A 25,992-nucleotide genomic window follows, 5' to 3' on the forward strand; every position below is an offset into this window, starting at 1 on the left:
AGTGAATTCTGGCCAAAAGATATCAACGTTTGGCACAAATGTTGTGCCAGTCTAAGCATAACATTGGTAATAATGCTTTTAGCACGTTCTGAGATAATACAGTGCCTGTGCTGCCATGACCAAAGGCTGGAGAGAAACCCTGAACACACATACATACACACACCTGCAGCAAAAAGAACCCTCCAGAAACAAACAAATGTACAAAAAATGAAACAAAGACCTCCACTTGGAGTGACTGGCCTTTAAAAAAGGAGAAATGCCAGTGGTTTAAAATTAACTCCTTTCAGGTTTTAGCTTTCTAAACCTTTTTGCTAGACTTAATAGCAATAAACACACACTGTGTTACAGTTTGTGGATTAAATGAAGAATTTCTGGTTTATGAGAGCAAACTAAATGTATTCTAGTTGTATTATACACCTCTCAGTGTGTGCAGTGTAGTAGGATACTGGTGTGTGGCCATCAGCTCCAAAGGGCTCTGGTTGGAAGCAGAGCAGAGCCTGGTCTTGCACAGAATCTGGATAAAAAGGCACTTAGCACTGGATGTACCTTAAATATTTGTGAGTGGCATCTTTTCTCTGCTCTTAGGCCTGTACTTGTCATTAGTCAGATCAAGGGTGCCGAGCTGGCCAAACACAAAGCTCTTGGCAGCTGAATGGATGCCGGCTCTGTGTGTGTTCAGCTGCTGCCTCCGCGCGGATCAAAGCCGGAGCTGTGTTGCCACCTAGTGAGAAATCTGCAGGGACACGTGTCCACGTGGAGCTGCACAAACCGGACACTACAGGGGGGGAAAGAAATATCACCTGACCTAAAGTTCATGCCTCGGTTTAGTTTGAGGTGTAGTTAAACATATGAAAACATAAAACTAAGGCAAGTTAGCATTTCCTGATAATATTGTGCAGTCTGGTTTTGTGGCTTCTTTATGCATTAGGAGACGGACAGCAATGTACAGACTGTTGAGATTTGACATATTCTCCAATGTTTTTTGCTGCTGTAATCTGGCCATTTGTTTCTATTTCCAGGCTCTCAGTGCTGTTGTGCTCAGAAGTGTTTGTGCAGGTTCCCAAGACTAGCCAGAACCAGTCTGGTGGAAGAACAGCTCCACCAGGGAGTTCCACCAAGGGCAGAGGGAAAAGGATTGCTTGCAGTTGAGGTGGATCATTCCTTGATTGTGTTAATGGTGCAGTCGCACAAGCATTGCACCAGCATGAAGGGAAAGATGGTGCAGGAGGGGAGAAGGAGCTGACAAGAGAGGGAACAATTGCTGCATTTAATGGGGATGCTACTTTAAAGTGTTAATTTTCAGTACAAGAAAGCACAATCAGTGTAACTTTATGAAATTACAGCCTTCCAATTATTTCAGTAAAGTCCACTGTGACCGTAGAGGTGAGATTTTTGCCAGTTCAGTGCTCCAGCCAGCATGTAGAATTCTTTTATCAAATACACACTTTATGGCCAATTGTTTCTCTGTTTTATTTCTGTTTGTTTTTAAAAGTCATTTCACAGCATACTCTTGAGAGATCTGCTGCTGCACTTTATTATTTTAAGGAACTCATTGTATCTCAGAGTGTTTAAAAGTGGTTTGCAGTGTAAAAACTTGTGGTCTGTGGTACTTGGGAAGGTGTTGGGTTTCAGGCTGTTACACAGTGCTGGGAAACAGGTGGGAACGTGGGATTTAATAAATGTGGATATCAGTAGTGAACCTGCTTTCATAACTTGATTGATCACAACTTGAGAGTGAATGACTATTTTCAATTTCCTTTCATTAATTATTGAAAACAGTGCAACATTAGAAGTGTTTCAGATTTTACAGCACAGCTTGTAAAATGTCTTCAGCAACAATTCCATTTCTATTTGGAAGGCCAACCTCGTGACAGAGAAAACCTTCCTTACTCCTTTTTAAATTAATTTATGGAGTTTGTAACCCTGCTTCTGATTATTATATTCTTTCTTGAGTTTGTGGAGCACTTCAGAAGCTGCTGCTTTGCTGTAGAGAAAAGACAGATTGTGCATATAATTAATTAAAAAACAATAATAATCCAGAAAGTATTGGTTTCACATTCTTGTTTCTTTTTTCCCTTTTCCCCCTACCTTTGAACCTGCTGTTGAGTATTAACCAAGAGGACATAGAATGTGGAAAGTCTTAGATGAGAGATATCTAATCTTTGTTCTTCCTTGAAAAAAAATATTAATTTTTTTCAATGTGGTGGGTGCTTTGTAAAAAGTGGCTAAGAATTACCATTTAATTAAATAAAATGGGCTTAGATTATCTGCAGTAGGCAGCTGTTAAATACTCTTTTGGGAATTCTTAAACATTTTTATTAGTTCAAGTGGATTCATTTCCCAAAATACACCATCTTATTTATGAAGCGTTGCTTATGCGCATGTCAGTAAAAATGAGGAAGTGAGTAAAAGGAAAGAGTTGTTTTCATGGACACCAACTCACACTGTCTGTCAGATACTTGATTTTGGACAAGTCTGGTGGCCGTATCAGAAGTTGACAGAAAAGTGGGATTTTTTCACACCCAGTTTCATGTTCACCATAGCTGACAGAGTATAAAATGAGGAAGGAAAGTTTCCTTTAAGTCTCCCAAGACACCTAGCTCCAGCTAAAAAGCCATTAACGTGTTTATATTTGTGTCCAAACACTGAGAAAGAACAGAGTAGCAACTGAAAGTTACTCAGAATTTAGCAAACATCTACAAAGTCTCATTTCACAAAATGAAGATTTCTATGGGTTTCTTCATGGAGGTCACACAAAGGGAAATATTAGCTGTAACTGCATTAATTCCACAAAATGAAGATTTCCATGGGTTTCTTCATGGAGGTCACACAAAGAGAAATATTAGCTCTAACTGTGTTTTGTTGTTCTTGCTTCATGCCAGCATTTTGTTTGCAAACACTACAGGTAGCATTAAAACAAAAGGTACTGATGGGAGATGGATTCTCTCACATTGCCGCTGTGCTTGTTGATTCCCGTGGTGTTTTTATCAAGGGCCACTCCAGCCACATACATTTGTTTCTTTTTGGTGCATGTTTCTAGCATGTTTGCTTAGGTACAGATGGATTATGCAATAAGGATTTGATGACAGTGGAGACACTTGCAGGGAAAGATGTTACATGTTCCATATTCCTTCTTTTCCTTTTAAGTCGAGTTCCATAATTGAGGTTGCTCATGAGCCATTTCCCCTGCTAAAACTGCAAAACAGCAAGCTAGTGGAGACAAAAATAGATTTCTGTTTTTCTTAACTGAGTTAGCACTGAAATGGTTTTGGTGTGTGGTGTGACAAGCTGCAGGCTGCTGGAACAGAGGGCAGGAATGTGTGTGGGATGAAGGGGGAAACAGCCAGCAGTTAAATCAGCTTGGCTACCCCGGAGCCTCAGCCACCCCAAGGTGTGTGGGAGGAGAGGCTGGAAAAGCTTTTAGTGCTTGTTGAGGCAAGGAGTCATTAACTGGTCGGATGTGTCAGTGTGATGAGGAATCGCTCACATATCCCAGGAAGACAGGAAGAGCTGTTTTAATTAAGGGAAAGGGGAATACTCTCTCGTGGAATAAAAAAAAAAAAATACTTGAAAAGAACAAATCTTTGGGGCCGAAACGCTGCTGTGGTTCTGCAGCACATGAGGTTCACTGCCAGTGGCAATACAGGATGTTCCCACCTCCAGCTGCTCGTTCCTGTTGTGGTGTGTTGGCTTCACTGAGAGCTTTTATGACTTCCTTGATGTATTATTAGAATAATAGAGCCTAGAAGTAATTTTTACAGAGCAGCAAGAACAGGCAAAGAGAGGAGATAGGGACATTTTTTAAGTCAGTATTTCCCTGGAAGTTCATCTGGTTTTGGAAGTGTGACCTCAGGCAGGGTGTGATTGGTTCAACTGGAGTTTGGTGTTGTGCAGGATGTCCCATGGGGCTGTTACAGGATGATCTGAGGCAGGAGTGTGTAGTGTCTACAGCAGAAAGGGAATTAGGTCTGGATTAAATGTAAGTGGCAAGTTTTGGTAATGGGAGGGTGCAGGGACAGCCCTTGTGGGAAGAGGCTCAGGACTGTGGGCTCCCAGACAGCTCCAGTGGGCCAAAGCTGAACCCATCAGCCTCGTGTGTGGGGCTTCTGTGCAGATACATTTCAGGAGGGGTGGGAAGCACTGGAACAAAGTGTAGGGAGTGTGGAGCAAAAAGAGGGCCCAGCAAGGTCAGGGAAGGATGAGATCGACCACGACAGAGCAGATGGAGAGCCCTTGCTGGGGTAGCAGAGAGGAGCCTGCAGTGTGCTGAGCATGGCCCCCACCCCTGCACCCCTCACAGCTGGGGCTGGAGGGGCTGAAGTGAAGGAGTGGAGGTAAGCCCATGAAAGAAGGGAGGAAATTTCTTGGTTTCATGTTTATCTTCTTTTAATTGGCAAAAAAAAAAAAAAAAGTTATCTTATTTTCATCAAGACTGTTTGGCTGAAAATATCTGGTAAACAATCTCCCTGTCTTTATCTCAACCTGTGAGTTTTTTTGTTCTTGTTACTTGTATTTTCTACTCCTGCCCAGCTGAGTGGGAGTTTAACATCTAGCAAAGGCTAATAATCCATAGGACAATTGAGTGTAGGGTGAAACAGCTAGGGCTGAGATCTCAGTGTCTCCCTTGTCCATGCTTCACGTGGTGCATCAGGCACATTTCAAAACACACAGTTCAGTTGAGCTGTTTCTGGAAGAATTCCATTTGGGTGGTCAGGAGCTTCTCCATGATGCTCATCAGAGGATGGTTGGTGAGAATGACATAACCAAGTGAACAAAGCATATTGATTTCCCTTTAAAACTCAATACTGCCAAATCTGTTTAAGTTATAAATAATCATACCTTGCTGTACAAAATATATAGAAGCATTTTAAGCAAGAAGCTTACTGTTGAAGATACTTCCTTTCAAAATACTGTCATGCCCAAGCTGTGGCTGGAAAACTAATCCTTTAAAGGACTGACTCTGGAAAATCAGAATGGTGTGTGTATAAAAATGAATTGTGTATACATAAAAATGACACGTGCCTTCCATCTTGCTAAGAAACTTGGAGTTGTCTGTCCCAAAAAAGATGGGGCTGCTACAGTCTGTGCACATCACTTTTAAAATAATGAAATGGTGCTATTATGTAGGCTGCTAGAGATCATCTAATTCTTCCATGAACATACTTTGAAAATACGTTCAGTATATTTGAGGTGTTTTAAAACCTTGGTAGCAGATTTTGAAAGGAAATTAAGGTGTTTGCCAGAACTGTCAGAGATGTGTAGGATACTAGGTTGTTAATTGCCATGGGAATTTTAAGTGATATTCATGTTTTATGCTTTTTATCAAAGACTGATATATCTTTCTGTGCAATTACATAGAGCAGTTATCTTTTGTAGTGCTTCCAGCAATTCACTTTCAGTGCTGCTATCCACACATGAGGCTGCATTTTGTCTGTGTGCTGATTATGGTTGGGAATTTCCTTTTCCATCTTTGAACTTTTCTTCTTTGTTACTGAAGTCTGAACTTTCCTGCCTTTTAAACAACTTTAGTGCCTCTCTAAATAAGTAGCCAGGTCTAAAATGGAAACTTTACCATGTCTCCAATTGTTAAAAAAAACCTCAAAGTTTTGTAACCAGACGGAAATTCTGGAACATTTATTGGTAACAGTTGTGTAAAAGGATAACTTGTAAATGCTTCATAAATTGTGATGTAAATTGTGCTAAATGGAACACCAGGTCTTTTTCCCTGTTCCTGGTAGTGTGACAATACCTTTCATGCAGCTGGCAGAGAAACTTCTTAAACTTGTGCTTTTAAAACTTGCAGTTCTATTTATTATCCCTGTTGTCAATTATGTTTAATTTTGAAAAAAGTGCTGACAGGGAAGGCTTAAAGAATGAACCAGAAAGTAATTTCTTCAGCCATATCAAGAACAAGAGAAAAATGAATAGATGAGGGGTTCAGAAAGGATTCAAATGAAGTTAAATAGTCCAGCCAGTAAAAGATGACAGTTTGGTTTAGATTCCAAGACATGCAGGGTGTGTTCTTTCAGCTAAATTTTGTTTACTAGTGGAGGAGACTGCTGTAAATACGAGACACATGTCCACTACTAAATGACACATCACCTCTTGCTGCTTAGAGCCAACTTGCTCCATTGGCAGATTCTAGAGTTGTCTTGGATCTTTTGTAGGTGTCTGAAATATGAAAGACTAATGTGAATATGGGATGTGTGTCTGGGACCTTTATTGCTACACAACATGGCTCAAATACTTAGCAGAAGTTTAGAACGACTTAACAGGAGGTAGCAAATAATTCATACAATGTGTTATTCAGAATGGTGCCACAAGAGTAATGGGATTTTTTCTTGGGATATTCTCAATCACCTGGTGCAAGTGAACATCTGCTTGGGTTTGTGCTGCATTCAGAATGTGTCTGTGGGTACTTGGGACTTTATTTACCTCTTTGACTTGCGGAGGTAAAATTTAATTCAGTCTAGAAAAAGCATTTGCTAAAGGATTGAGTAGATGCTGATGTCATTTTTTTAAGTGAAAACAATGAAACATATGTGTCATCTCTGCCTTTTCTCCTCCTCCCCTTTCCTTTTTGCTGGTCTTAAACATGACTTATTTTCACCTTTGGGTCACAGTCCAAATGTAATTCAGAATCCATCATCTCTTTCCTGCCCTGTGGCTTTGTTGAATCAGTGTGGTATGTGCTTGTCTATCTCCTTATACCTCGTTTTCTTTCTCTTAATAGGCCTACCGTTGAACAAGTCCCTGCTGTGTTTAAAATAGGACTTTGTTCTGCTCTTAGCCCCAAGACCCCTTAGTCATAAAAAGCCTTGTTCTGTAACTTCTATTCATTTGTTTTCCTGTTTGGAGATTTTATTTTCCACTTTGTTTCCCCTTCCTCATGTGCTGGTGCTCAGTCTGTGAGCAATTGCTGCACTCATCCAATATTACACAGAGGAATGAGGGAAATGGCAGCATTTACTCTCTTCCTTTCAGTTCTAATTCCTTTCAAATAAAGCCCACAAAATATTAATAAAGGGAGCAGACAAAATAAACTATTTTGAGCACAATTTTTGCCTGTAAATAAAGCAGAACTTTCCTGCAATTTCATGTTGGATATTTTCACTTGGCTTACCATCTGAAATAGGTATTGGATCCACAGTAAAGTGTGTTGGCATTAAAGTTGTTATAAAGTAAGAGACAAAATAAAAGCAGCCTATTTTCTGAAGATCATAGTCATTCACAGAATCACAGTTTTTCATTCTCTTACCCTGCTTCTCTGTGTGCTCATCTCTGATCCTGTTTAGAAAGGACTGGATGTGTACTTGAGTGAACCTCTCTGCCCAGGAAAGGGGTGGGAACCATTTAGTGTCAAATCACTGCCTGTTGTGATGGAAGGGAAGGTTATAGTGTGGCTTTAGTAGTTATTCTGCATTAAGGTGGTGTAAGAACTGATAATGTGAGTATTTTCCATAGTGAAAGACATACTGCTGTTTCCATGAGTTGTAGAATTTCGTCTAAATAAATAGATGGACAAATAAAGGCCAAATTTTACATTAATTTCTTTATCAAAATTTCTTCTGTATCACTGAATGATATTTCTGTTTGCTGTTCAACTTGCACCTCCTAAGGTGCCATTACCTGATGGTTTCTAAAGGATTGCTCTGTCATTTTGCTTTAGATTGTATTTGCAAGGTTGTGAGGGAGGGGACGTGTAGTGCAGGTGTAATATAAAAGTTCTAGTAACAAAATTTGCACTTTGTGGATCTAAACATTTTTCTTGGATTGAAATTCAGTCATTTCCAAACTCTCAGGTTTTCATTTGAATTTATAGATGGCTGAAAGATCCAGAGTCTAGCATAAATCTGAGTTACCTGTTAAATGCTTCACATAAAGGAATCTTCTTCTTGCTACTTGCATTTTTCAATATAATTGATTCATGTTAAGAATGTAAGAGGGCACATGTGAAAATAGTGCATTGGAAATTTCTTTGTAGTGTAGCCCAATTATATGGCGAATATTCTCGAACCAAGAAATGATATTTTTATTTCTCCATAAATGCATGTGTAGATCATTCTTGAACAATGACCAATTGTAGGGAAAGAGAATAGAAAAGTAAAATGTCTGTTTGAGAATTCAGACTGATATTTTCCTCGCTTATCAAATTATCATCAAAGCTATTCATTCAAGATTTTGCTATTCTTTCTAGAATATAAGTAGATAAGTTAAAAGAAAGTTTAAGGATTATTAAATAACAAAAATACCAAAGAAGAAAGAAAATTAATTCAGTGTGGTTTGGTTTTTTGCATTTCTTTATCTGCAGAAGGATTGATTTGTGGTCAGAAAAAGTAAGACTGTTGTTCAAAACAAAATCTTTTAAGCTTTGAGAGATTTCAGAGTGATTTCTACTCTTTAGCTGCAACTTTTCCTGCTTTATTCACTCTTCTCTAGAACAGAGATGCAAATTAATGTATGCTGATTAAAATTTCCAGTATCATTTCATATAATGTCATTTTAAAATAAATACTATTGAAAAAGTAAACTGCAAGAAATTTAACCATAAGACAAACACTTCTTTACTTCTGAGGATGATCAGGTATTGGTGTAGGTTTTCTGGGCGGGTTATAGAGTTTCTACACCCGGACATGTTCAGAGCTGGGTGTGACCCTGCACAATCTGCTCCAGTTCACCCTGCTTTGAGCAGAGGATTTAGAGATCTCCACTTATTAATAATTCTGTAGTGTGGTGAAAGTCTGTCTTCTGCATTTGGAGTTAATTCTGCAGTGTTGTTAAATATTTAGGATGAAAATCTCAGTGTAGTCTGCAACTGTGCATTCAAGGAACTTACTTCTGTAGAGTTCTTCAGTCTCTGAGCAAGGAGATCTTCTATTAGTATGTGAATTCAAGAATCTGTTAAATTTGGAGAGCTATGTGAGTATTTGAATTAAGCATAATTAAATATCATCTTGTCAGAGTTCTTTATGAAGATTAATTAATTTTTTAGAAATTTGAAATGTGTACATCTTTCCAAACATTGTGTTCTGAACAGCTGAATATGTAGCTAATCTGCAACTACCTTCTTATCTTCCACAGATCTGAAGAGAGAAGCCAGTATTTGTCACATGCTGAAGCATCCTCACATTGTCGAACTGTTGGAGACATACAGCTCAGATGGAATGCTTTATATGGTCTTTGAGTTGTAAGTTTCTCTCCTTGATTCCACCTTACCATGTTATCATTTGCTAAATAAAATCCTAAATGTATGGCTGCTCATACCTGTAGGTTTTGTAGCTCAGAGGGCTTGAGTACTTTGAAAATATTTATTTCTTGCACGTCAAGATCATCCCAAATAAAAAATAAAACAATTGTCCCACTGTCTAAGTGGTGAACATTAGGGTTTTGTAAAAACAGGCATGATCTTTTTTGATGGCTGCAGGGTAAGAGAACAAGTTGAAAATCTGCTGGTAGACATCACCTTTGGGTAACTGAGGGTATTTTGTTCCAGTTGTGAAATTTTATTTCTTTCTTTCCACACTGTTGCTTCTTTAGCACTGCTTTTCTATTATTAGATAAGAAAGTAAAGTTATTGGTGTTTTTAAGTGTTCTTGTAAATCAATATAGCTGTTCCCAATATACAAAAAGAGGCTTTTGTCTACAAGATTTGTTTTGAAAGCTTGAATGTAAAAGTTTAGTTGTAAGAAGGAACAAAATATGACTTTTCAGCAATGTATTTCAGCAGGCATTTTTATTCAATATCAAGAAACAAGGAAGGGGGGCAGCCCCAAAATTACCACATTCTTTCTTTGAGAGAAAATTATTACTTCTTCCTGAGCTAGGTTTTATCTAAATGGGAAGGATACAACCAGACATGTGAAATGGTCTTTTGTGCATGTTCTGTATTTGATCTTCTTTCTCTCTGCCTACCAGCTCTTCTTTTTATGCTCCCTATATATTCATTCCTAGTCAGTCTGGGCATATGTATTTGTACCTCTTAAATTTCTCTGATCTTCCTCCATTATGTTTTCTGATGGATTTGAGCTGCTGATGTTGGAGTAACCACATCACACAGGTTTGTTAGGTAAAACTGGCTTACCCACTAGAGCCAAGAATTTGATTTGAGATGTCCATATAAAAAATAATTCTCACATGTTTTACCACTGAAGTAGTAGAAAATCCACAATAAAAACATTAGGTAGAGCAGAAAATTGTTGTTTGTAAGTCTTCTGCATTTTTAAATGAGTTTTTAAACTTACAGTTTTGTGAAATAATTGCTCTATGCTTTCCTGTCTGTACATTTTGATTCAATACTGACTTGCATTTTATTTTGAAAATCCCAAAGCATTGAACGAGGGACTTTAATTACCCTATTATGAAATAATTATGTACACCTTGGGTAGTCATACTCAGATAATTAACAAGATTTTGAAATTGAAAAAAAAAGGGGTTGCTTCTATTTTTAACATGCTGATAGCTCAGAAATATGAGACAAAAGCAGTAATTATTTTTTAATGACAACCTAATTATAATATATGTTTGTACACATAAAAAGCAAGTCTGAACAATTAGAATTACTACACAAATACTGCACCTGACTTCAGGCCACACGAAAGAAGGAATTACAAAGCTAAATTATTTGAGGGATGATGATTGTTTATCATATGTATGTCCTTGTCTCCTTGGTACACAAAAATCATCAGTCTTTTGTAGCAGATAGAAAATGAGGCAGTAGGAACACCTGTGCTCGAGATGTGGGAGGGAATGGAAGGGCTGTGGGAGGATGTGTTGTTGTGCTGGAGGGGATGCTTTGGAAAAGGGATTCAGCAGCAGGCTGGTGTTTGTGTGGAGTGAGACTGCATTGTCTGAGTCTGAGCAGTTAGGGGCACACTCTGTCACTGTGACCAGAAAAACAAACTTGGAGTTGGCACAAAAGCATCTCTCTACGTGTAGGTAATTCATTTTCCTCCATACTTCTTTCTGTTCACTATGCTGTTACTGTGAACAGCTCAACTGATTTGCAGCAAATTTCTGTCTACAGTAATAAAATACATTTCATTAGGGTCTAGTTACTCTGAAGGGACTGAAAACGGGCAGACAACACAGATTTGCAGGGGAGACATAAACCCAGCTGTGATGAGTGATTTGTGGGCTGGCAGGTGCTTTGCATGGAAACTAAGGCAGGCCCAGCACATAAAATGTGGGGAATAACCAAAGCTAAAACTGGGTGCCATCACTTGCACATGAATGATACATTGGTTCACTGCTGTTCCATGGCTGTGAGCTGCACGGGGCAGCTGCTAGGAGAGCCCTGAATCTCTTGCCAAACCTCCTGATACAGGAAAAATACAAGTGAAATAAGCAAATATAGCATGTACCTGGGAACAGCTGATTGAACCACTCAGGAAAATGTACAATTTGTGCCCAATTTTGAAAGCTTTTGTGAAAAGAAACATTCTAAAAATCAAACCGCGATTCATAGAAGCACTGATGGAGATGAACAGTGGCAATGAGGTTTAACACCAAAAAATGAGCTCTGTTTTGAAGCCCTTATTCACACACAAGCTCAAGCACTCTTTAGACTGGCCTATATCTCAGATTACCAGCAGGCTGCATGGTGCTGCTGTAATAAATTGCAGTGAAGCAGGTGGCCATAATAGATGAAGTGCATGTGTAGAGTAAGAAGCAGACCCTATCCCAGAAGGCCTTATTTGCTAAGGTGAAAATACTGTTTGAAAAGTATTTAGGTCTTACTGCATTACAAATGAGAGAGGATCTGCCTGTGCAAAATGATTTCCCTCACACACATCCCAGCTGCCCCACCAGAGGGGATCTTTACTCTGAAGGAAATGATCCCTTGGAGGCTCTGGAGGCACCTTACATATGGGAAAGGCCAATTCTACTCTCTAATAAAGTTGCAATTTTCTTTGCCATTGTTGGTGTTATTTGCTGGCAGCTGTATAGAATCATGGGGTCATTTAAGTTGGAAAAGACCTCATAAGATGATCAAGTCCAACCATTCACCCAGCAGTGCCAAGTTCACCATTAAACCAGGTCCCTAAACTCCCCATCTACACATCTTTTAAAGAACCTCGGGGATGGTGACTGCACCGTTAGCCTGGGCATCCTGTTCTCATGCTTGACACCCCTCTCAGTGAAGAAATTTTTACTGCTATCCAATGTAAATCTCCCCTAGCACAAACTGAAGCTATTTTGCCTTTTCTGATTGCTTTTGTTACCTGAGAGAAGAAACCGACCCTGACCTGGCTACAACCTCTTTCAGGCACTTGTAGAGACTGATGAGGTCTCCCATAAGCCTCCTGGTTTCATTTAGAGTACTGTGTTCTCTGTGGTATACAAGTGTCATTTAATATTCTATTGCTTATTATATTTTTCCCTAATGATCATTGATTTTTATCCGTGAGAATCCTTTGAGAAGTGTCAGAGCTACCTGCAATATTTCCAAAAGAAAGCAAATACTCCTTTTGAAGGGTCTGAAAACTAGGTTTTAGACTTATGAGTACATTATTTGCAGTTTATCCTCAGTATAAAAGGACTGAGAGCACTTCCATGCTGAAGAGCTCAGGTACCGGAGCAGTGAGCGCATTCCAAAACACCTTGGTATTTGGTAATTTGCAGAATATTGTCTCACCACTATACGTAGGTGGGTTTCTTTTTCTTGGTGTATTCTAAGAGAGATTTATATCTTGGGGCATCAGAAGAAGTGATGTGTTAAGATTGAGCAGTTAGGATATATATATATATATATATATATATATATATATATATATATATATATATATATATATATAAATACAATTGTATACCTGTAGCTTTGCCATTTAATGTGGCTAACATGTAAAAATGCTTCAGGTTTAAAATCTCAAATTCATAAAAGCAGTACTTGACAGGGTTGCAGTTGGCTTGTTTGAGGAAGATGGTAAGTGAAGATGGCAACTGTTCAGGTGAGGGGGAAAAATGCCATTGTGCACAAGCCTTGAGCATATGTGGTACAAAACTCAGTAATCTCAGTAAGAGCAGTATGGCAACTCCGAATTTTTTAATCTTATTTTCATTAAGTGATAATTCAGTTCCCTAAACTGAGCAGTGCTTGTAAAGCTTTCTCATTCTTCATCTATAAATTAAATTGTAAGACACATCCTATTAGGTCTGCAAATTCAAAGCTATCATACCCCAGTGTGAAAACACAGATTTCTTATGCAGTATGCTGTCTGTTCTTCAGTCACTGCTGGTGTCAGAGCAGATTTATACATATATATATATATACACACTTATTCTGTATATTTATTTATTTACTTATTTCAAATATTTCGGTCCCAGTCAGTTCATGTCCCTTCCATGAGCTCCCTCTGCTGGTGTCAGGGAAGTCTCTCAGGTTATGGCTGTTCTGATTTTTTCCAAATTTTTTTGCATTATCCACTTATGTCTTCAGCATGAATATATTTGCATGTTTACTTCAGTGATTTTTAACTTACCTTTTTTTTTTCTTTTTTTTGTGGTTTTCACGTGCTTATGCTGATAGTTGCAAAATCCTTGAGACTTCCTGAACTTTCATTCTGTCAGTATTCAAAAACTTCATTGCTTTTTTATCATACAAGGCTTTCAGTTTCTGCAAAGTCATCTTGTAAGTGTTTGAGCTATTGCTGAGTTTTTAGTGTGTTGGTTAACTGAATTTTCTGGGATTTCTTATAACTGAGGTTGACTCTGGCTTTTTTTCAGCCTCAGCTAGATGAAAGTCTCATGATTTTCAGGTAAAATTCAATGTCATGTATTGAATATATTGTGTCACATGGAGTGATACAAGTCCTCTTTACACATAAATCAAAATCTTCTCTTTAAAAAAAGGAATTTTTTTATTTTTTTTTTTGTCCTTGAAAAAATGATCAATTTAAGTCAGAGATTAAAGTACACCTGACTCACATTTGTGCCTGGGAGGCCAACAGAGTTCATCTTAATGGAGTAAAACTTTCAAACATATTTGCCAAGAAGAAATTTGAACTGGCACTTACTGGTACAAAATTTTAATTAAAATGCTGGAATCTGTAAGTGGGAGGTAGAAATACATGTTAAAGACCATGCTGATTGTACACACCTTGTGGAAAAAATTAATGTAAAAGCATTACACTCCTCCCTCCATGTCTCAGGAACTATTGATGCTGCTAAAAAGCTTGAGTGCCTCTGGATCTTTAATTTCCCTGACTTGTTATAAAGTACAGATAATTTGTCTTCTAAAGGGTTCTGCTGCTTCATGAGAATGACATCTCCTTGGTTTTGGTAGCTGATCATACATCTTGTTTGTTCTACATTTGAGAGAGGGTTGAGAGGTTGATGTGAGGGATTTTTTCCAATGAGCCAGTGAATTCCAGGTTTGTGCTGCTCTCAGTGACCCTGCCCCATGGCTGCTGTATGGACTCTGTGATGTCCTCTGGGTGAGCCCTGTATGCAGACCTGGTGTGAGGAGTTGTGCAAGACAGAAAAACTGCTGGGGAAAAAACCTGCAAAAAAACCTGCAGAGGAATATTGATGCAGTGAAGAGCAGACATGGTTTGGCAATATGGGGCTCTTTGCACTCTTCAGTGTGCTTTTCTTTTGGTCACCAGTCCCCCTTACAGTTGTCAGTGCTCTATCCACATGATAGTGTATTTTGCATGAGGGAGACCTTAGGGATTTATTTGGGAATTAAAGCTTCTGCACATGGCTTGTGGCTCCCTAAGCAGCAGTTTGGCATTGCAGGTATATAACAAAGCAGAAGTGATGCTAATATTCTGAATAGCTTACTGAAACAGCCCTGGGAATGTTGGCTGTCCAGATGCCCTGGAAGTTCTGCCTTTTGGGTTTTTCCCCCCTTGATTGTTTGTGGAGAGTAAAAAGAAAAGGTGTGAAGGCTGAAGATGGTCATGTTACATTTGATATTTTTGTAAGTGCCTTATTAAACATGAGTTATGTGATTTTATTGTTCCTGTTAACTCTTGTTACTCTCTTCTTGCCCCATCAGGCTGTGTACATGTCTAGATACCAATTTTAGGTCCCTTTCAGGAGAGGGAAAAGAAGGGCAGCACCAGGCTGCTTTCATTTTAGAGAAATGCCAGCCTAATTTCAGACTAAGGTCTGTGACTATATCTGCATCCAAAGTGTAGTGCTGCTCATTTTGGGAAGTTTGGTGATCAGAAAGATGAGGGAGAACAGGAAAAAGGTACCAAATTTCAGAGCCAGTGATACAGTATGTGTGGGCTGTCAGTGTTCTCAGGTGTCTGTGAGCTGTAAAATCTCATCTTGGCTGCTTAATTATCCAGAGGAGAATGCCAACTGGCAAGACTGTACTGTATTTCTAGAGTATTTTTTAAAGTCTTCATTTAAAATTCAAATTGAATAACATTTTCTTATTACTACAGTCATTAGTATAGAGTTGCACTTGTAATGCTTATAAGAACACACTTAACCTACTATCAGGAGCTAATTGTTAAATTGCAGTGTCCTCTTTGCAGGGCATTGACTTTTCTTGCACACCTTGCTCAATGAGCAGTTTAAGCAATTAGGTAAATGTTTGGTATTGGTAATGCTTTTAGAGAACTGTTACATGACTTGAGGGATGTAAAATGGTTAACCTGTGGCAAGCCATTTTCTATTAGATTACCCACTAAATGCTGTTTTAATGAGTAATGCACTGTACTTGTATCTAGAGTACTTTGTGTAAGATTTATGTAAGGGAGATAAATAGATTTTTTTAAGCATTTTTGTGTAATTGATTCTAGTTACCAGTTTTAAGCACTTTTTGCCTCTTTTTTCCTGCAGTATGGATGGAGCAGACCTATGTTTTGAAATTGTGAAGAGAGCAGATGCTGGATTTGTCTACAGCGAGGCTGTAGCCAGGTATTTATTATAATTTTAATTAATCCCTCAGGATAAATAGAAAAGAATGGAATATAGTGTTGTACAATCTGTTAGCTAAAAGTTGAAAGTTGTACTATAAATAATCCTGTTTCCACACTCTAGATGTTTATTGCAATATTTAGCACAATCAAAGTAGAATTTTGGAGCACTTTGCCATTTACTTAGTTACAGATTTGGATGAGATTACTGAGTAAACTGTATTTCACATCTTATATCTAATTGGCTGTGTTTGCCTTTATGGATCTCTCATATGATGGCATTAAGTGACTTTCCTGACAGGGTGAGAATTTTACTGGTCTTGCTAGATGGAGTTGGTTTGGTTTTTTTTTTTTCTAATGCATCACTGTATTTATGGTCACCTCACCTTTTCACTTACGAGATAACTAAGATGAAAGAGTCTATAAAATTGCAAGAGGGCAATGAAATCCACTGTCCTAATGGCCTGATAGTTGAGCTCAAAGCCCACAGCATTCTTTGTTTGCTTTTCTCAGCACTGGAGAGTTTTTGGCACGGTAGGAGCCAGGCTGGAGGAGACATCAATGTCTGTGTTTGAGCCTCCTGCTCAGGGCAGGCTCAGCACAGCATTTGTATCTGCTGCTCAAGGCTTTGTCCAGTGGGGTCTAGAAGCCCTCCAAGGAGAGAGATTCCACAGCCTCCCTGAACATCTTGGTCCAGTGCACTGTGATGTTCCTATGGACAAAAACATTGCCTTTAACCAGCTGGAGCCTCCAGAGGACAAGGATTGGCTCCCTGAGCCACAGTGATGCTCTGAAGCAGCACAGGGTGCTGCTGCACGTGTTGGCCGTGCTCTGGGCAGTGATCTGTGGGCAGTGATCTCTTAGGGCATCCTTGGGACAGAGTGGAGAACGAGGTTGCTCTCCAGTCTGTGCCAAGCAAGCCAAGACCTTGGTGCAGTCCTTTTCCAGATAAATCAGGCACTAATACTCACTTTTTTCTTTCTTTTTTCCTTTGTGGTTTTTTTACTAAAAAAAACTGACTTCTTTGATATAAAACTGACTTCCTTGTCATATCAAGCAGAATTATTGAACGTTTGAAACAATTTCAAAAACCTGGAAAACACAGATTTTTCTTTTCTAATTTCCTTCATCTTCAGTCAGAATAATTCTCAAGCTTTAGATTGTGTTATTCACTACTACAAACCTAAACTCCATTCTACAAAACTCTGTATATTTGAGGTTGAATTGGTTGATCAGTTTTACACAGTTAGACTCTTAATACTTAGATGGTTACATATGTATAGTAATTTTTCCTGCAGGTTTGTCATGCATAATGTGTTTGTTTTTTCAGTCATTACATGAGACAGATACTGGAAGCTCTACGTTACTGTCATGATAATAATATAATTCACAGAGATGTGAAGGTAAGGGGGCTTAATTACTTTTTTTTCTTCACCACAATAATGCAAAGTACTGAATTTCAATTTCTATAATTTAGAGAAAGGAGGAGCTGGAGAAAAGGAATTTCTATTTACTGACTGTGTCTTTACTCTTTTTGTGTCATGTAAGATTGAAGCCCACCTTAATTCCATCAATATAGAACATTTAGGAGGCCTGTATTCACAAATTATACGTGCATTTGATTACAACATGCTTTGAAAGTCAGTTTAATTTCTAGTTTTTGAATATTCATACGGAATCTGCTTGCGTTTTCTTCTTGTTAGGAAAATGTGTATATAAATTAATTGCATAAATTAAACTGGAATTGGTAGTTTATTGGTATCAATTTGACAGCATAATGACAGCCCTCATTCACACTAAGATTTCCTAGAGATGCACAGGCTTAAATGCTGCAATATTAGTAATATTATCTGCTTCTTGGACACAGTCCAATAAACATTTATGATTATGAAAACTTCTTTAATATAAAAAAAGTTTGGGAGGATAAATGCAGTGTTAAGACCGGTGTATGTACACTGGTTTTAACCTGGTAAGCTTTGTACTGTTTGTATGTGTATTTATGGAAGCAGTTTATCCCAAAGTACTTTAATGTAAGTAGCTGGGAGTTTTAACCCAAGTGGGCTTGACTCTCTTCAATTTGAATATGCATATTCTTTGTTCATGTCATTGCCTAAAGTAGTTATTCCACTTCTCCAAGAGTTTGTTTTCATCCAAAGTGCGTCAAGCACTGTAGGAATTCAGGAAAATACTAGCAAGCTCTGATGGTGCCGTTTGAGAAGTGACTCTTGGATTTATTCTTGGATAGTGAATAGAGAAGATGGAGGGAGGGTAAACTGTGCTTCAAACTCCTGCGGGTGACCTGGGAGGGGAGAGAGTACAGGCGCAGAACTGGGGGTTTTTATGAGGAGTCGTTTGGTCGTCTGTACCCAGACATTGCAGACCATTTGCAACCTCTTACTCCTTTCCTTTTAAAATCAAGAAGATTATTATGTAACAGGCTTTCTTTTGAAGTTTGTTGTTTTAATAGTCATTTCTTAAAACAGAGTCTAGAAATTAGAATTTTTGAATACCAGCTCTTAATTGCTGGTGGAATATCTCAGCCTGTTCTGTGTTGAGGGTTCTAGGTACTTTTAATTGTTTAGTTTTGGTACCTCATGAATTTCAGAATTAACATCATTTTTAAGTTGCTGTGTCTTTTTGAAAGCTCCACTTGTTTTTCTTGGACCATATTCTTGAAAAAATCCCAAGTTTTAGCTTCAAGGACCTCTGAGGGAGGCTGTTTCGCTGAGGGTGAAGTGGGGATTTATTTTAGTGCTTATCCTGTCTCTTAGAACCTCAGAATCACAGGTTGTTTTGGTTTTTTAAATACCATTCTTAGAAATGAACCTGTTCCAATTACATGGGTTAGGAAGAAATGTCTGAAGTATCAGTCTAAAGCAATGTAAACCCAACAGTGTTTTGTTTTGGCAAAAGCTGTGGGGTTTGGGAGTTGAACACATTAAACTGCAGTATCCAGGCTCTAGATGTCACTGTAGATGTTGTTTTGAAAGGAAATAGGCTAAATGACCACTTTAGAAATTACCTGAATGAGTGAAAATGAAAGTGCTTTAATAAAATCTGTAAGGTTGATATAATCAGGCTACATTTTTCTCCCTTTTAGACTTTCTGTGAATGTTATTTTGAAATGTGAAATGCTTGGTCATTTTTTGCTGCACAGGAAAATCGGCACCTCATATTCCATGTAAGGTTGAGGTGTCTTTCAGCTGTTTTTGTGCTCCCTTAGCTCCTGGCTGATTAGGAAGTTAGACAGTTTAGAGTAGACAAAATTAAAGTTTGCTGTTGTCTGGTGCCAGAAACGTCACCTGATTTTTCCAAGTGACTCCAGCCTGGGACAAACTCCCTGTGCCCCACATTCACATCTGATGTCAGAATCAAAATGTGAAATCACAGGATGGCCTGCAGTTGTCCCAATTGCTCTGTGAGACCAGATGTTTCTTGAGCCTGTGTACATCATTTGACCCCCTTCAGCATTACTTAAAGACTTTATAATCAGTGACAGTTACAAATTTGCTTCACCCTCAGTTAACATGATCCTGCAGTGCTTGGAAGCTGGATCATATGGTAAGGAAAACAGAAGATGCAGGAAGGTAGAAAACTCAAGACAGCTGTGCATCAGAAATGTGAATGTCAAGAACTTCTTCCCTTACCACAACATTTGTTCCTGTTCTGCCAACCTACTGATAGAGAACTCAGCAATTCCTTTTCTTCTGTCATAACCTTGCTGTGTCAGGAGTACCCAGAAGGTGGCTATTGAAAGTAGCAGCATTGAAAGGAAGTCTTTTCCATTACCAAATGTTATTACAGAGCAGTTTGTGGATAAAGAAATCTTTATGTAAGAGAACTACAAAAGGGAAAGGCGGGGATGTGGCTCTGAAATGAGATTCTTGTGTTTTCCTGTAAAACTCCTGCTGCAATTTGAGTACCATTTGTCACTGACTTAGTTTTGCAATAACTTTAACAGAATGTTTTTGATCAGTAAAACATTGAGAGGTTTTGCAGTCTTTTGTGAGCCTTTATTTTTATGTAGAATTTTCCATAGTTGCAAAAATCTTGTTATAAAAATGCCTCTTAATATAACTGAGGGATATGAGAGTGAGACTGTATCAGGTGTAAGAGTAATTTAATCACATCAAGAGCTGTAGTTGCTGAAGTTTTATCCTTAACTCATTCCAAGTACTCCAACTTTGTTCCATGATTTCCACGTAGTTTGAGTGCCTGTATGTGTTAGTGATTAGCAAATTAGTGTGCACCTGGGGTCAGGGTGAGCCTGTCAGCAAAATGCAGACATCCAAAATTTTCATTGTGGCTTTATCTTGATTGGTACGAATGCTTGTTTCCTACATGTGATCATCTAAACAGATAAACCTGCTGAAGCAAAAATATACATATTCTGCCTTCTCTGTCATTAAGGTTCAGTTCAATATTTCTGTCACTGGGAGTCAAAACCAGGGAGTAGGACCAAGCATTATTCTCTGCCCTGTGTGTCATAGACACATCTGAGTTGGTCCAGGTGACCTGAGACTTGATCTGTGGATAGATTTGCGTGGTGATTTTTGCAGATACATACAGAACTTAACCCATGGTATGAATTCTGAGACCACACTCAGTTACCACTTCTGTCTTTCATTGCCTGAACTGCTTCTAGCTCAGCATTTCAGATTTTGCTGGTAGAGTTTAACACTCCTACACCTCTGCTTTTAGGTATATCTTAAAAAGGAGTAAAAGTAGTATATATGTGTTTGTGTGTGTTTATGTAACTGTGTATTTGGCTATTAAAAAAATCACCAGGATAGAATCTGTTCTTTATCTTTTTCCATTTTGAATACCCAAAGCAAGAAATCTCTTGCATGTTACTTTCCTTCTAGTCTTTTCCCTTTGAAACTTCTTTTATGCTTTCTGGAGCCAAAAAGCCACCAAAAATTGGTGGGTTTTCTGTAATTTTTAGAGCTTACTAGATCCCTGAGATTCAGTAGGAACTTCTTGGTGAGGATTTTGTTACATATTAAGTTGTTTAAAAATATTTAAGGTTGCAAAACCACTATCAGAGGTGCAATTGAAGTCCTACCTGGTCCTACCAGGCCACATTTTTTTTCTGGCGTACACTTCCTCATTCGATGTACAAGAGACTCCAAAACTAAAACTTCCAGTATTATTTCTCAGTGTTTCTTCAGGCAATGCTCTTTTCCCCCTGTTTATTTTCACTCCTGTGCCCCTGCTTCCTATCTCAAGGTCCCCGTGCTTGTTTTGTCCAGCCCTTTTCCTGTTGACCATTTTCCTGTTAGTATGTTCAGAAGCAGTTTTGCTGAGAAAAGTGTATTTATTCTGCTTGGCCTACCTGGAGTTGAATTTAGAAGCTTTCTGGTCACTGAGTTTATATGTTTCAATCATTTGCTCACACAGTCAGAAAACTCATGTCTTCTGATTGATGAGCTGGCTTCACAGGCAGCGCATTTGAATGGCTTAACCAAAAATTTGACAGACTCATGTGGTCTCCAAACTGCTTTGCACACCAGGTGCTGTGCCTGTTTGCCTTATGATTTTGTGTTCACTGCAATAGAAATGAATTGTTTATTGTTTTTATTAAACAATTCACGTGTCACCTGCTAACTTCTGATTTTGGCACCAGCATGTCCAAGCAATGCAAGAAGTTTGCCACATGAGCTGTGTTTTGCTGTAGTGTTTTTCTAACTCTCCTCATCCCTCCTGCCTTTAGGTTTTGGGAGATTTTCCTCCATTAACTCTTCTGTCAAATGCTAGACCAATGCAAGACTCAATTTGTAGTTTCTCAAATTGCCTGTACCTCACAAAAGCTTTTCCTATTTGAAATCAAGAAAAATTGATTTGAATCAAGAAAAACTTTGATGCAGTTAAGAACTTTAAAGGACATCATATTGGGCAGATTACATAGGAAAAAAGGCATATATCATTTTTTTGGTGCTGTGTAGAAGTGTTGGAGTGGGATCTTGCTAAGAGTCTCTCACAAAGTTATATTTGATTAGTAGTTCCCAAAGTTTCATTCATTTTCCTGCCTTTTTGATAAAGTACTGGGGAACAAGTGGTTGTGACTAGAAAAATGTAGCGGGAATGTCTTCAGCCTATGCTGCCCTCAAAAACTGCATTAAGAGAAACAAACCCAGGCAGGCATTTTGCTGAGATAACTGCAGCTACATTCCCTATAAAGTGTACTTCAGGAAGGACAGAAGTGGTGGGGTTTGAGTTTGTGTCTGTGCAAATCAGAAGAGCACTTGGGTAGTGAACAGCTCTGCTCACCCAGACTTGCAGCTGATGATCTAAAACCAGTCCTGTCAGCAGCACTTTGCCATCTGGAAAGCTTTGACTGCTCAGTTCTGTCTTGCTGTGGTTACTTGGCTGTTGGATGTTTAGCACAGTTGTGGTTCACCCATCCCATGGAAAGTGTCTGTGCTTTGTTCAGCCTTCTTGTAAAGGAAACCTGCGTCCAGAACTCTTACTGATAACAAGGGAGAGCTGGGTTCCTCAACTTCAGCCTAGTTTTTGCCTTCTTCCTTGACTTTCTAGGTAAAAGGAACTGTCCATAGGTCAAATGTAAAACATCTTTTGTATTACATGGATGAATGGGTATTACACTGTTCACTCTACAGACTCCTTGGATTCATTTGGATATACACATTGGATTTATTATGGCCAATGTTGATGCAGCAAGCAAGATGATTTGAAAAGAAAATTTGAAAACAGTTTGTTACCATTTTATTTAAATATTTGCCATTTTATATCAACGCCTGCCTAAAGCTAGTTAAAATTAGTTTATTATTATTTATAGTCTATGAAAATCTTTCCATATTCCTTCACATTTCAGTGAAAATATCATTACGTTTTTGATGTTCTGATGTGGATTTGGTAAACAGGCCATAAAGAGTTTTCTTAAATGTTTTATCTAACAGAAGAGTTATAACTGGATCTAAACTGCTTTTGGTAGCAGCAAGACAAGTAAGGACATTTTTAATTTCCACTAGATAGTTTAACCTTGGACAGTCATTATCTGTAAGCAGTACATAGAAAATTGGCCTAAAAATATGGTATGGAAGAAAACAGACAGTTAATATCATCTGGATGACAAGAATGTTTCTTTTCACTGTTCTGTAAATTAGGTGTTTTTCTCCAATACAGGTGTTTTTTTGTATCCTGCTCAGATGTCTAGTAAGAGAATAGTACGACCACAAAACGGTCATAAAAGACAGAAAAAAACACACAGTGGCAAGAAAAGCTGCAATCATTGCAGGATGTTCACCAGCTTCTACCTTGATGTTGTAGCACGTGGGGAACTCTCCTGAAACCCTCTCCTGGGCATTGTAGATGATGGCTGTGACTGTAATGCAGAGCACAATCAGCCAGATAACGACGCAGAAATATTTAGCGAACCTCGGCCGCCGGAACTCGTGCAGCAGGCGCCCGTGGAAGGTTCCTGGCAGAGCTGGGGAGTGTCGTGGGCCACAGTTGTTCTTCAGCGTGGCGTACTGGCTGAGGGCAGTGGAGCACAGGATGGTGATGGTCACGTACATGCTGACGTGCACCACCAGTGTCCCCAGGTGATGGGCGAACTTGCACGCTGCCGACTCGTAGGGCCAGTGGTGCCCCTCGGCAAAGTAGGCGGCCAGGAAGGGCATGGTGCTGCAAACCAGCAGATTTGCAGTCACCAGGTTGGCCAGGTAAATGTACTGTGTCTTTCGGATGGGCACTTTCCGTGAAAATATCCAGGCACTCAGAAGGTTCCCAAAGATTCCAGCGGGAAACAGGCAGGAGTAGAGGATGGGGAGAGCTACGGTGGTAGCTGGCGATGGCTGGAGACATGATGAGTTGTTCATTTATGGCAGGATTTCTTGAGTGGTCAGAGCTGAAACACAATTTAAAAATTAATGTTTCTGTAATGTGCATGTAACATCTCTTCTTTGCTCTTATCTCAGCTGTTTCTTTGTCTCCCTGACTTTTCAGTGTTCCTTTCATGCTGTTACCTTAAGTTTGCATGAGGTTACAGTTTGGGCATTCTCTTCCACTGAAGTTTCATGATGAAAAATTAAACCCCAAACCTTTTATGTGCATAGAATCTAATAAATTAGGAAGCTGAAGTTTCAAGCTAGGGTCTGGCCATAACTTCTGTGATCTTGGTTTATTTCTCAGTCTTCTGTTACCTAATTTGGAAACCACTTACAGACCATTTTAAATTAAATGAGCAAATTAAGTGCAAAGAATTACTTTAATTCCAGAAATGCAGAAGAGTAGCTATACCTCCATTTAACTATAAATTTGTCTGTATACTGCAAGAATCTCACTATATATATTTATTCTGTGCTCGTGTCTGTATGTGGTGTTACTTTATCACAGCTTTAATGTCAGATGTACATTTAGCAACTCAGTGTATTTATAGCGATTGGTGAAAACTACAGTGTATTAATTTTTTCCAAGTTTGTTTTTTAGTCTTTTCTCAATTTCCAAACTGAAAATAAGAAGTGAAAGCTCTGTGCAATGACCGTGTAAAAAATGACATTTCAGCTTACAACCCTGTAGTGGAGAGTTTTTACTGTTGTATGCACAGATATACATACATATTTTAATAGAGTGTATCCTAGTCAGCTTTTTCATTTTTTTTCATGTGATTTGATAACAGATATCAAACTTAGAGACTAATAATAATTTTTTTAAAACAGCTGTAAACAAATGAACTCAGATGCTAAAGAGGGTTTGGTGTAGCAATTATAAAAAGCCCAGACACCAAGTATAAAAACTGTGCTGTAGGCAGTGTTTGACAAATTTGCAAATTAAACTAACTTTTATAGCTCTTGCATTTTAATGTACACTGAGTTCTATATGTATTGTTGAACCAAAATGTATTAAATTCTTTTATTATAATGAGTTGAATGAATTCAAAGTAATTGTTGAATTTGCTCATTTTAGAAGTCGAATGAAAACTTTTGTATAATTGACCAAATTTCATCAGGTAAAACAAAGTAGTAATTTTAAGCTTACCTATACAAGTTGCAGGCACCTTCTTTTGCTGAGAGGAAATACTTTTGTCTGATATCTGTTTAATCTCCACTGCTGCACTGAAAATGATGGCACTGGAACCTGGAGAGGGCAGTTAAAAATTTCTCTGACTTAACTAGGTTTTCAGAGGGTACACTTTCCTTTTACAGTATCAGGAGGTAGGTAGGCATTTAAAGTTCAGAAAATATGATGGCTGCACAAAAAAAGGCTTTGAAATTAAGTCAGGATCAGCTCCATTAGGGGAAAAAAAAAAGATGGAGATAGCATGGAAGAGCAGCTGTGACAGTCCTTTAGGTACGGCACAGAAAAAACATCTTGCAATCCTTTATGTAGTGCTTTCCTCTTTTGGGGGTGGAGGGGTTCTCTGTAGGACTGCCTCCTTTCACGCAGCTATTTTATGCTTGAAAACTTGTCTTTTCAGTCATATTTAACAGGTTTTCAGCTCCACAAGCTGTCACCACGCTGTGTATTCCCAAAGGCCACGTGCAGTAGTGCTGTGTCCATGTCTGTCCTCACATGAGTGACCAAACGGACACATCCCTTCTGTCTGGTCAGGTGATGGATTGTGGGGAGGCAATTTAAACCTGATGCATCCAAGGGTTCTGGCAGGGAAAATGGACTCACTGTCCAAGAAATGCAGTGTTTCACACAAAGCATCCAGCGTGTACACAGGACAGTTTCCTTCCTCCACAGCATAGGAATGATCACAGAGCCAGCTCTCTGCAGAAGTTGAGACTTTTGGGTTTTGTGCTTTCCGATACATCTGTGGTTGTAAGATAAGGCATTTCAACACCTACAAATAAGTTCCTCTATGAGAACAGAAGTTTGGTACGATTCTTGTTTTGCTAATTTGGCTTTATGTTTAAGCATAAATTCACCTCCTGATCTGTTATCATTGTTCAGTCTCATTATTACTTATTTTTTTTCTAAAATAATGGTCATATAAGCTGGCTTCCTATTCTGAATCCATAGCTGAACTCATTTACAATTATATTTATTTGCTGTGGAGTATTGGTAATTAGGTTGTGAAGCTGTAATTAGTTTGCATGTACTTTAATTCTTGTACTTGTTAGATTTAATTATACCTTGTTTTCCACTTCTG

At 38.6% G+C, this 25,992-nt stretch overlaps 2 protein-coding genes across 17 annotated transcripts in view; one reads left to right on the top strand and one right to left on the bottom strand.

Moving 5' to 3' along the window:
- The window catches only part of CASK (calcium/calmodulin dependent serine protein kinase), a 191,271-nt gene that overhangs the window by 71,196 nt on the left and 94,083 nt on the right, over nt 1-25,992 (top strand). For all 16 annotated transcript variants that reach the window (XM_038145443.1, XM_038145469.1, XM_038145453.1 and 13 more), the window contains exons 3-5: nt 9,082-9,187; nt 15,796-15,873; nt 17,203-17,275. In XM_038145443.1, coding sequence (XP_038001371.1) covers nt 9,082-9,187; nt 15,796-15,873; nt 17,203-17,275 — 257 coding nt within the window. The remainder of the gene's footprint in view (nt 1-9,081; nt 9,188-15,795; nt 15,874-17,202; nt 17,276-25,992) is intronic.
- On the bottom strand, nt 17,288-25,005 carry GPR82 (G protein-coupled receptor 82). Its single transcript, XM_038145617.1, has 2 exons — nt 24,873-25,005; nt 17,288-23,742 (listed from the first exon to the last, which is right to left on the bottom strand). The coding sequence occupies exon 2, from the start codon at nt 23,711-23,713 to the stop codon at nt 22,697-22,699; it is 1,017 nt and encodes a 338-aa protein (XP_038001545.1). The 5' UTR covers nt 23,714-23,742; nt 24,873-25,005; the 3' UTR covers nt 17,288-22,696.

The sequence above is a fragment of the Motacilla alba genome, chromosome 1 (assembly GCF_015832195.1).
Source record: "Motacilla alba alba isolate MOTALB_02 chromosome 1, Motacilla_alba_V1.0_pri, whole genome shotgun sequence".
NCBI classification, from domain to species: Eukaryota; Metazoa; Chordata; class Aves; order Passeriformes; family Motacillidae; genus Motacilla; species Motacilla alba.